This window comes from Camelus bactrianus, chromosome 16 (genome assembly GCF_048773025.1).
Source record: "Camelus bactrianus isolate YW-2024 breed Bactrian camel chromosome 16, ASM4877302v1, whole genome shotgun sequence".
NCBI lineage: Eukaryota > Metazoa > Chordata > Mammalia > Artiodactyla > Camelidae > Camelus > Camelus bactrianus.
This window is the reverse complement of record NC_133554.1, coordinates 7936049-7948065: the sequence shown is the minus strand read 5'-3', so window position 1 is coordinate 7948065 and position 12017 is coordinate 7936049. Positions and strand designations below refer to the sequence as shown.

Below are 12017 nucleotides of genomic sequence, written 5' to 3'. Positions count from 1 at the left end.
GAAAGCAGATGGGGGAAAAAAGGCCTACTTTCCAAAACATACTTTTATTACTGTACAAAAAGCACATCCTCCCCATTTTGTCTCCCCCACCCAACCCCCCAGGGAACTGTACATGGTGTGCTGGGCTGGAGTGACCGCAGGCTTCTGCTCCACGCCCTGCCCATGGGCTGAGCTCTGCCCCAGTTCCTTTTAGATGTTTGGGCACGCGTATAGGCTGCCAGGCTGGGGCAAGGGCGTCCAGCTCACACGTACTCCTTGGCCGAGTTGGGCTTAGGGTAGGAGTGAGGTGCACGATACCCAGTTTTGCTCTCACTCCCAGGACAGGAGCAAGAGAGCAGTGCACCTCCCAGAAGGGTCAGAGAGGATCCTGCCCAGCCAATGAAGATGGCAGGACCAAACTCGTACCTGTGAAGAGAGGGAATTGTGGTCAGAAACCCTGGCCTGCCTCTCCTGATCTCAGGACCCCAGACCTTCCCCTTAGGCAGGACTCCTATACTTACTTAACATTCGTGGGGACCGTGGGGTCATAAAAGTCTGTGACTATCTGGTGGCCATACCAGGAGCAAGCTATCAAGGCACAAAGACCTGGAGAGAGAAGAGGATTCAGATCTTGTGCGCCCCCCCCCAAACCAGCACCGTGCCCACCCTCACCCCTCCAAGATGGGCAAGAAGAGACTCCTCGGGCCCACTTTGGACCTGTTGCTCACCTGCCAAGATGAAAATGATGCCTCCAGTCATAGCTATACGGGCCTTCTTCACTTTGTCATCTCCCCCACAGTTTGTACACTTCATGCCCATGGTGGCCACGAACATGGCCAGGAAGCCAAGCACCAGGGAGACCACCATTAGGGCTCGGGTGGCCTGCAAGGCCGCTGCGGGTAAAGGGAAAGGATGCCCTCGTTGCTGGAAAAGCGAGCGGCCCTCAGGCAGCTCCAGCCTCTGAATCGCCGGCCGCGCCCACACGCCGCGGCCTGAGGCCCCCTCGGCGTCCAAGCTGCAGGCCGGAGCGGGTGGATCCCGCCCCCTCCGAACTCCGCGGCCTTCCCGCTCTGCCCCGCCCTCTCGGCTCTAGGATCCGCCCGGGGCGCCAGGGTTTCGATGAAACTGCCCCGGGGAGGGGGAAGGGTGAAGAGGGACAACGAAGAGTAGTTGAGGCGGTGGCAGAAACCCCAGCACCGGCTTCAGATCCCGGCCTTCCTCCCAGCTCTGACCCCACTATCGAGGCCACGGTTTGTGGCTTCAGCTAATCGGCCGATTAGATTAGAAGCCGCAGGCGGCAGTCCAGATCTTACGGGGCGCACGGCTCCTCGGCCCTCGGTCCGACCCCACGGCCTGTGCCGCCTTTTGTCCTCGAAAAGGGCGGGAGATGGAGGCCGTAGCCTCCTCGGGGTAGGGGGAGAGGGGAAGGCCCCGCCCCAGGACTCAGCTTCCCGGGAAGGTACAGGGCCGCCTGCCGCCAAGTCCGGGGATGAAGAGGGGCACAGCCAGCCCGCGGCGCGCGCACGTGCAGCCCCAGAGCACCAGCCGCACCGTCCTGGCTCGACGCTTACGCTTCCTCCTCTCCACCCCCACCACCCTGACTCCCCCGCAACCCAGGGCGTCAGGCCATGGGACCTCGGGCCTGGCCCCGCACCCACCCGCGACCACGGCCCTAGGCGCGTCCGGCCCGTCGGTCCCGCGGCCTTACCCGACAGGGCGAGCACCGAGTCGTACATTTTGCAGCTCATCATGCCGGTGCTCTGCGTGACGCAGTCCATCCACAGCCCCTTGTACATGGCCTGAGCCGTGATGATGTTGTCGCCCGCGTACGAGCTCATCTGCCACTGCGGGATGGCGGTGCACGCCACCAGGCCCACCCAGCCCAGAAGAGCCATGGAAAAGCCCAGCAGCTGCAGGCCCGAATTGGCCATTTCCGCCCTCAAAAGAGACGGGGGGCTCCGGGCGTGGGTGTTTTAAGTCACCCAAAGAGCCAAAAAAGTTTTTGGTCGAGTGCCTGCAAATCTTGTCACCAAAGTAAACACAAATCCACCCCTCCGGCGGGGCAAGGGTCTCACAGCCGAGGGATCAGGACTGGTGGTCGACAGAAGCGATCCGCGAAGGCCAGGCGGTTCCCTCCGGCGCGCTCCGCGACCCTTCCCAGACAAAAGGCGAAGGGGCCGTACGGGTGCGGCCCCGGGTGCTTGAAGTCCCCAAAGTACCCTGAGCTGTCGGCCCGAGGCTGCAGTGCGAAGGAGAGGTCGTTCAGCGGTGAGCGGGCAGGTGCGGGCGGACAGGTGCGGCGCACCTGAGTATATGTAGGGCGGTGGGGGCGCGCCCCCGCGGGCACCGGGAGCGCGAGGAGGGAGGGGCCGGAGGGGCGGCCGAGGGTGACCTGACGTCACCGAAGGGACACTCACCTGAGCCGGAAGTCCTGGTCCCCACCCCTCCAGGCCCAGGTGAAGAGGAAGAAACCTGAGCACCAGGGTCACGCCCCTTCTCTTGCCGGGCTTTTACCGCAGGTGGGGAGGAGGCGGAGTCTTCTCGGAAGTCCCAAGCTCAGTGAAAGCCCCTCTGGACTCGAAGTCCCTCGGGCACCAAAATGTCCCTTTCCCTCTCCCCAACAGGTGCGCCAGGAACTCTGCGGAGCAGGAGCTGGGGGGTGGGGGGGGAGCGAGGGGAGGGGGAGGATGCCCCTGGCCAGTCTTGGCTCCGCCTTTCCCCCCACCCCGCCCTCAGCAAGGACTCTCGGTTTCCACTTGGGTGCCCTTTGTCCCACTCTACTTTCGCCCCCACCCTCTGCTCCACTCTTTTTCTTTTCAGTCTTCTCTCCTAGCCGTCCCACCTTCAGGAGCCCTGGGTCCAGTCGCACTTCAGCAGCATTGTTGGGGTCCCCACTGCCAGCGCCACTGCCCCAGCACCAACCCGCCCCTCGCCGCTGTCCGTCTCCCTCCTACCCTGCGCTCCAACAAACACCCAGCTTCCAGGCGTGGTGCTCCCAACCCGCCCCTCTCCCCGTCTTCTTGGCCCCCTATTCTGATCCCTGCTTGACATGACTTAATGTCGGGGCCGTTGGCACCCCACCTCCCAGTGGTCGCTATCCCATCCCGCCCCAAGAGTCCTTGTAGAAGAACCCAATGAGGTCGGAAGCCGCCGCCAGAGGGTGGGGAGCAGATTAAGGCCTGGGTCAGAGTCTTAGCCACACCCATCATTTCCCTCCCTTGGAGTCTTTCCAGACCTGTCCTCCACCTTTCCCTCTTCCTCCTCCTCCAGCCGTGCACACATTTCTCTCCTTCATTCTAAGCCTGGACCTGCCTCTTTGTGTGCACTCTCCCACCATCTCACCGCTCTGTCCTCTGGAACATCTGGCTCTAATGTGGCCTTTAATTCAGCCCTGGGATTCCCACCTCATCCTCCGGTCTCATCTCTCTCACTCTCCCCAAGCTATGACCCCATCCTTCCTCCCAACATCTCCTCCAAGCATCCCCTGTTGACTCATTCCTCCCTCATCTGTTACCATTTCCCCTTCCTGTCTTTTCCATTTATTTCATTTCCCTCTCTTTTAGTCTACCTCTGGACACTCCTCTGGACCCTATCTCCCAGCCCCTTGAGCTCAGCATCACCAAGTAGTCTTTCTTTGCATCTTCCTGTGTGCACATCACAGCCACCCCCTTCTTATCCAGTTTCCTCCCAATCTACCTCTCCTCCAACCTCCTGACACCTCTCAGGCTCACAGGCTCACACACCGTTCTTACTGTTTCCCTCCCTCGTTTAATTTCTCTCTCTCCTTTTTTCACCTCAGCTCTCTTCGTATCTCCCATCTTTGCTCCTGCCACTCAGACATTTTTCTGTAAGTCTTTCCTTCTTTTATACAATAAAAATATGAACAGGCCCTTCATGCCAAGCTAATTAACCTACTTTTCTATAGAACACAGACTTTAGTGAGCTCTATTATTTACTTTAATTTTTCTACTTTTTAAAAAAGTGCTTCCAGCTCTGAGATTCCATGCTTCTAATTACTTAAGTATATCCAGCTTCTCTCCAAGCTCACTGAGATCACTTCAGGCCAAGTCGCCATCACCTCTTCCCTGGATGCTGCAACTGCCTCCGAACCAATCTCCCTGCTTCCCTGTTTGTCCTTCAGAAATGACTGTTTTTTCCCCAACAAACTTAGATCGTGTCACTTCCTACTTAAAATCCTTCAAATCATCCAATGGCACTCTTTTGCTCCTATTACTCTGCTGGATTTAGCAAATAAATGCCATACTATGGCTTACCAGACTCTGGGCATCAACCGCACTACCTGAACTTTACAACGCTCCTTCCCAACAAAAGTGCCTTTGCACCCTGTTCTCTGTTCTTTATGCCTGGGTGCTCTTCTCCATCAACTCCCCCACCCAACCTTCCTCTACCCAGCTAACTGACTCATCCTCCAGCTATCAGCTCCAATATCACGTCTAGGAAGCCTGGCCTGACCACCCCACCCCACACTAAGTCAGATCACCTGCTGAATGCTCGCACCACTACCTGTACTTTATTTCCAAAGCTCTTATCATAGTTTGAAACTATTTACTTCGCGTGGTTACTGATTCATTGTCAATCTCCCCACTGTACTATAAGTTCCAAGAGAGCAGCAATGTGTTGGGTCTCAGCACTGATACATATTTGATAAATGAATGAACTGCAAATTAACCAAATTTTCATCCACTTGTTCAGCCAATAATTTTCTGAGTGCTTATGTAATGTACTAGGCACCATGCTTGATACTGGGGCTGTACACAAGACAGTAAGAATGCTGCACTCGTGTAACTCTAAAGGGAGGAAGAAGGTAATAAAGACACAAACTCTAGACCCTAAAGGGAGGAAGAAGATAATAAAGACACAAACAAAATGGTGCATATTTGAAGGCAATAAAACAGGGTAATGTGTTGAGGTTGGGTCCACTTCAGAGTGAGGTCAGGGAGACCTTTCTAGGAAGGAACTGTTAAGTAATGAGCCAGTCATGAGAGAACCATGTTATAGGCAGAGGGAACAGTAAGTGCTAAGACCCTGTGTCAATTGTCCCTTTGAGACTTGTATTAATTTAAAGCAGGATTTCAACCTCAGCACTACTGGTCCTTGGGGCCAGATAATTCTTTGTTATGGGTGACTGTCCCGTGCATCACAGGATATTTGAAACACCCCTAACTTCTACTGAGTTCATGCCAGTAGAACTCCCCCACACAATGTGACAATCAAAAATGCCTCCGAGGGGAGGATATATAGCTCAGTGGCAGAGCACGTGCTTAGCATACATGAGGTCCTGGGTTCAATCCCCAGTATCTCCATTAAAAATAAATAAATAAATGAACCTAATTACCCCCACCCCAAACAAAACAAAAATGTCTCCAGACATTGCCAAACACCCCAGTGAGAGGACAGGCAAAATTGGTCCTAGTTAACAAGCACACACACACACACACACACACACAAAATCACTGATTTCAGATGTGACCAGTCAGCATCACTGTGGATTTTTTGCTCTAGTAACCTTCCAGTAAAGAGTTGGGTGCAAGGAGCAAGTAGATGGATGGTTTGAATTAACTAGGGTGGGAGTTTAACTAAAAAGAGAGAGAAGGGCTTTTAAGATATTTGCATGATAGTGATTATGTGCCAGATCAGGAATAGAAAATGGGTGAGAAGGAGAGTACATGTAAAAAGAGATCAGTAGACAGTGAAAAATTGATGGAGTCAATGGTTTTGAAGTCTCCAGGAAGTGAAAGGGGTGGGGATACATGAGTAAAGGAGCTGGGAAGGAAGGAGGTGATCATCAGAGATGGGAGGCTTGAATTCAATATGTTGGAAGAGGGTGTTTTGGGAGATGACAACGCCTAGGGTGGGGGCCTGAGGATGCTGAAGAGAACCATCATTGGAGATGAGAGACTCAGGGCTGAGAGGCTGCAATTAGCTGGAGCACCCTGATGGTTTTTGAAGTCAACAGCAATGATGATAAGACCATAGGTGTAAAGAGGAGGAGGATGAGCCAGGCGCTAAACTTGTCAGTGAATGTGGGGGAAGGACCCGGCTGGAAAAGCCCAGCAACAATTAGAGAAGGTGGGGGCTACACTTCCAGAATGAATGTCAACGGAGCAAATGACTTTGAAGGATGAAGGAAGAATAATGGTCTAGAAGTAGTGTTGAGGAGCAATCCTCCAGCTCCAGACCGCAAGGTATATGAAATAAGACCAAAAATAAGCCTTTATTAAGAGGGCTGCTGGGGAGGCGTGTCCTCCAAGACAGCCAGGTTTCAGTAAGGCCTAGGAAAGGAACATCAGAGAAGAGGCTGGGCATATAAGGATGATGACAGATGTTGAGCACAGAAGTCACAGTGGAAGAGCTTGAAAGATCAAGTTCAGTTGGAAGATTGAGTTAGATTAGGGGAAATACATCACAGTGTGGGGATGACGGGTGATACGAGGAGGTAGGCAACCTGGCATCAGAACCCAACCAACTTGTTTATTTCTATGGGGAAATGTGTTCTGAGTCTGAAAGAAAAAAACTGATCAATAAATGAACTTTGGAAATTTGCAATGTTATTTTACTATTATGCAGTATTACTTAAAAGCTCCTTATTATTCTGGTCACTGGTTATTGTTTTACTGGTCAGATCTAGAAGTTATAGACCCAAGGCAGATAAAACATCCCAGGTTCCAATTCCACCTCATTCAGAAATTTATTCTTGGGCCTCAATTGCCTCATCTATAGAAAAAGAGTGATAATATTTTGCCTGCTTAGGAAACAGGAGACTGGGCCAGATGTTCTCCTGTAGTTCAGCCTGGAACATATTTTGAGATACAGATCTGGAGAAGTGAAGAAATGACCAACTCATTTTATGAGGCTATGGTACTCCTGCCTCTGAAATCAGTTAAGGATAATATAGGAACAGTGTTACAGGCCCATTTCACCTATAAATTTAGATGTAAAAACCATTAATAAAATATTACTTAACCAAATGTAAAAATGTATTTAAAGAATCATACATCACAAACAAGAACAGCTTATCCCAAGAATGCAAGTGTTTCAATACTAGAAAATCCATCAATGTAATTCACCACATTAATAAATTAAATATACACATATGCATATATATATTTACCTCGATCAATAATTTTAAAAAGCATTTGATAAGGTTCAACACTTACTTATGAAAAGAACTTCTAGCCAACAAAGATTAGGGAGGAAATTCCCATACTTAATGAAGAAAATTTAACCTCATCTCTTTTATCATTGGGGAAAGGACAAAGATGTCCACTGTTAACCCTTTGTTTGACAAAGTCCTAGAAGTCTTTTTTTTTTTTTTTTTTTTTTTTTTGGTGGAGGAACTGGGAATTGAACCCAGGATCTCTCCACCACTGAGATATTTCCCTCCCCACAAGTCCTAGAAGTCTTGATCAATATTGCAAGGAAGTAAAAGAAATAAGTAGTGTAAAGACTGAAAGAGGCAAAATAATACTGATTTGCAGATATATAATCATCTACTTAGAAAAGCTAATAGAATCAACAGAGAGACTATTAGAACAATCAAACGTGTTCAGCAATGCTGCTGTATCCAAGATCAACCTACAAAAAGTCGCTAGTATTTTATTTGCCAGCAATAACTAATCAGAAAATGCAATTTATAAAAACCACTCAGTTTGTATCACAGACAAAAATTATAAAGCATCTAGGAATTAACAAAGTATTCATAAGAAAAATTTTAATTCTACTAAAGAACATAGAAGATGATTTGAATAAATAAAGAAATAGTCCATGCTCTTAAATGGGATGACTTCACATTATAAAGATATCAGTTGTCCCCAGAATAACTTGTAATTGGATAGATTACCAATAAAAATCCAACTGGTGTTGTTTGGAAAGATCTTGATAATTTTATCCCCAAATTTGTTTGGAGCAATAAAAAAACCGTAAATGGGGTCTTGCCTGTCCAGAAACTTAAACTTGCTACAAAGCATGCAGCAATAACAACAGTAGTATTAGTGCAAGGACAGACAGATACACCAATGGAACAGAATACCAGCTCAGAGACAGACGCTTGTATATACCAGAATTTGACACATGTAGATGTGGCTCGATACAAGAAAAATAAATTGGATCCCTAACATCCAAAAACACGGATGAACTCTAGATGGATTAAAAAGACCTAAACGTGAAGAGTAAAACTACAAACTTATTGGAAGAAAATGTACATTTGTGTTGTGGAGATGGAAAAGAATATATGCAAACTTTCAAAACCACAGACTATAAGGGGGAAAAACCGGTCATTTTGATTGCACCAAATTTAAGGATTTCTATTAAATGAAATTCACCAAAGAAAAATTAATAGGCAGACAACAGAACAAGAGAAAATATTTGCTATGTAATCTGACAAAGAACTGATATCGTTTGTTCAAATGTCTTGCCAATCAACAGGAAAAATGCTCCAAGTGAAGGTGGGCAGAGACTATAAGGAGGGATTTGGGAAAAAAAAAAGAAAAGAAAGCCAAAGTGCTAACAAGTGTTTAAAGAAATGCTCCAAGCCATAAGTAATCAGAGAAAACTGCAGTAAGACATCACGTTTACCTACTGAACTGACAAATATTAGAAATCCAAACAAATTCTCATTTATTTGATTAAAATCTTGTATAGTCCATTCTAGATTTTAAAAGACTGGCCATCTCAATGTTGGTAAGGCTGTGTAGGAACTGGAACTTTCAGCCACTGCTGGTGGAAATGTACAATGGGACAACTACTTTGGAAAAGAGTTTGGCCAATTCATAAAAAGTTGTGCATACACCTATCACATAGTCCAGTCACTCTACTCCGAGGTATTTTCCAAGAGAAATGAAAGCATGTGTCCATACAAAGACTTGTACGTGAATGTTCCTAGCAGCCTTGTTTGTAATGGCCCCAAACTGGAAATAACCCGAATATCATCCATCAACAGGTGAATGGATAATCAAACTGATTACTGTTGATAATCAAATTAATAATATTTAGGAATGAACGCATAATACACGCAACACAGATGAATCTCAAAATAATTATGTTAAGTAAAAGAAGCCCAGACAAAAGGAATATGTTCTGTATGATCCTATTTGCATGAAGTTCTAAAAAATACAAACTACTCCATAATGACAGACAGCAGATCAGTGGTTGCCTAGGAGCTGAAGGGAGGAATTACAAAGAGGTACAAGGAAGCACTGGGGGTGATGGATGTGTTCATGAACTTGATTCTGGGTACGGTTTCACAAGTGTATACATATGTCAAAATGTATCAGATTACGGATGTTGACTTATTGTGGTAAACATTTCGCAATATATAAGAATAGCAAATCATTATGTTGTACACCTGAAATGCATATAATGTCATATGCCAATTATACCTCAATAAAAAAATCTTCTGACTTGTCAAATTGTACATTTTAGACAGGAGGGTATCGCTCAGTGGTACAGTGCATGTTTGGCATGCACAAGGGCCTGGGTTCAATCCCCAGTACCTCCACTAAAAATAAATAAATAAATCAATAAACCTAATTTCCCTTCGCCCTTCCAAAAACAATTTTTTTTAAAAGAATAAAAAATAGGGGGGAGTGTATAACTCAGTGGTAGAGCGCATGCTTAGCATGAATGAGGTCCTGGGCCCCAGTACCTCCATTAAAAGAAATAAATAAACCTAATTACCTCCCCCCACCAAAAAAAAGTATCATTTAAAAAATATTTTTTGAAAAATGAATTGTACACTTTAAATATATGCAATTTATTGTCAATTATATCTCAAGAAAGCTGTTTTAAAAAACAAAAACAATAAAAACCTTATTCAATTCTATCTATTCTAAGCACTATATGAGTATTACATTATTCACCTTCATTAAAACCTGAAGCTGCGATACTATTATTATCTCCCTTCTCATTTTACCGATGAGGAAAATAAGGCACAAAGAGTTTAGGTAACTTTCCCAAGGGCACGAAGTTACCAAGTACCAGAGCTGGGACTCAAACTCAAGAGCTGGGACTCAAACTCAGGCCATTTGGGCCGAGAGTCCATACTCTTAACTATACTGCCTTTGGGTGGATGTTGCCGGAGAGGATGTGGTGGTAGCAGAACACTCCGGAACTGCTGATGGAAAGGGAGACTGTGACTGTCCTTCTTCAGAGCAAGCTGGTAGTACTTAGTCAAATTAGGTATAAGTATACCCTATGACTCAGCAATTCCGCTCTCCACTGGTGGAGGTAGGTATAAATAAAGACCTAGACATCGGCAGAGGCAGAGAGACATCTCCCAAAATGAACTTGTATGAAAATGTTCATTGCCACATTATTTGTTGCAGCTGGGAATTGGAGGTGACGATGGGTGCTCTTCAACGAGATGAGTGATATTGTGGAATAGTATGCAACAATAACTTATGCAGCAATAAATTTGATCATCGCAGGGCATGAATGGGTTTTTAAAACATAGTGCTCACTGAAAATAAGATCAGAATAAAGTATACAACCAAATGCTATTTACATACATTAAAAATGCGTGCATGCAAAACAATTCATATTTTGCAAGAGCACAAATAAAAATGAGCATTAAATGCATTGGAATGGTTGCCTTTTGAGGGAGGACACATGAGATATGGGTATAAAAATAGAAGAAATTTAAAATAAATAAAAACAAGACATTGATCAATGAGGACAATGTACCAAGAACTGTGTCATTAATTCAACCTTCTGTACCTGAGACCCTAACTTAAGGACAAAATAGAGTGAAGGGACAAAGGGAGGAGGTGGCATTCTGGAGCTCAGGGGTCCAAGTTTTCCCTCTGGAAGCTGGAAGCAAAGTGGGCCTGTTGGGTAGGAACTGGAGACAGAAAGAGAGGAGAAATGTCCTGGCTCTCTCCTGCCCACCAGTCACTTACCTACCATGGGCTGAAGCCAGCCAGAAAGCAGTGAACACAGGAGCTTGAAAGCAGAAGCCTGCAGAGGTCAGCTCCCCATGACACAGGGCAGAGCTTAGGAAAGGCTAGAGTTGGCTCTTAGACCTAACAGGCCAAGGATTAATTTCTATGCAAGATCAACACACACAGGCTCCAATGCAAAGTTCCCACTTGTGTCCTGTGCCTCTCTCTTTCCCTTTCCCTCCTCCTTCAATCAATCTTGTTCTCCCACCTTCCAGGCCATTTTTCTTCCCCCCTCCCAACTCTCTCTCTTTATTCCTGTTCCTTTCTACTCCCCTATCACTTTCCCCATACTCTTTACTCTATCTCCCATATCTAGGCCTGATCTGCTTTCCTTGATTCCACTTTCCCTGGGTTTTACACCCCCAGAAGGGTCCTGAGATGCATCAGAACAAAGCATCTGAACAGGAGCAGGAATGTGGCCTGCCCCAAGCAGCAGGACAGAGCCCATCCCTGCACTCCACCAGCTGCACTGAGTTGCGTCTGCCCCCAGCCCGTGTATCCCTCCTACTCCCTTTTTCCCTCTTGGCACCTTTCTCAGCTTTTCCTCTCTCTGCTCTCCTCCCTTTGTGATGTGCTGGCATCCTTGGGTTTCCCTTTACCTTCCTGATCGGTCCCTCTCTGCTTCCATCAATCGCTTCTGCTCCTTTCTACTCACGAATGATTGGTTCTCCTCAACAATCAGACCTTAGCTCATCATTCACACCCTCTTGGTCAGGTAGATCGAGCCATTCACCATAGGGTGCCCCCACTTTATGACTGCTCCCTAGTCTGTGTTCTTGGCCATCAGGAGCAGACCCTCATTTCATTCATTCAACAGACATTTGCTGAGTGCCCACCTATGGGGTCCTGGGGATACAGAGGTCAACAAGATGACCACCTGTCTTCAAGTGAAGTACAGAGAAATGATGACAATATACTACACTGGGGACACATGGCTTTCTGGAGGAAAGCCAAGGAAGTTTTCGCAGAGAGGGTGAGCTTTTTTGGGAAGATGAATGGGAGTCCTCTGGTATTCCAGAATGAGGGATTACTATAGCAAAGGCACCAAGGACTGAAACAGCACAGCGTGTTCTGGGTACG

At 47.0% G+C, this 12017-nt stretch overlaps 1 protein-coding gene across 2 annotated transcripts; it reads right to left on the bottom strand.

Moving 5' to 3' along the window:
- Nucleotides 1–25: 25 nt before the first annotated feature.
- CLDN7 (claudin 7) lies at nucleotides 26–2624 on the bottom strand. 2 transcript variants are annotated; one of them, XM_045524780.2, is made up of 5 exons: nucleotides 2397–2624; nucleotides 1688–2218; nucleotides 708–872; nucleotides 501–585; nucleotides 26–405 (listed from the first exon to the last, which is right to left on the bottom strand). In XM_045524780.2, the coding sequence occupies exons 2-5, from the start codon at nucleotides 1908–1910 to the stop codon at nucleotides 243–245; spliced, it is 636 nt and encodes a 211-aa protein (XP_045380736.2). In that variant the 5' UTR covers nucleotides 1911–2218; nucleotides 2397–2624; the 3' UTR covers nucleotides 26–242. The 2 variants fall into 2 exon arrangements, with proteins under 2 accessions (XP_045380736.2, XP_010964190.2); XM_010965888.3 differs by lacking the exon at nucleotides 2397–2624 and having other exon boundaries at nucleotides 1688–2306.
- Between the last annotated feature and the right edge of the window lie 9393 nt (nucleotides 2625–12017).

What these genes read in the sequence shown, in the direction of transcription:
- CLDN7 (XM_045524780.2), bottom strand. Translation starts at nt 1,910, where the DNA reads ATGGCCAATTCGGGCCTGCAGCTGCTGGGCTTTTCCATGGCTCTTCTG. An exon ending in CTCGGTGCTCGCCCTGTCGG is followed by an intron (nt 873 to 1,687) that starts GTAAGGCCGCGG and finishes CTTTACCCGCAG; the next exon opens with CGGCCTTGCAGGCCACCCGA. An exon ending in ACGGTCCCCACGAATGTTAA is followed by an intron (nt 406 to 500) that starts GTAAGTATAGGA and finishes CTCTCTTCACAG; the next exon opens with GTACGAGTTTGGTCCTGCCA.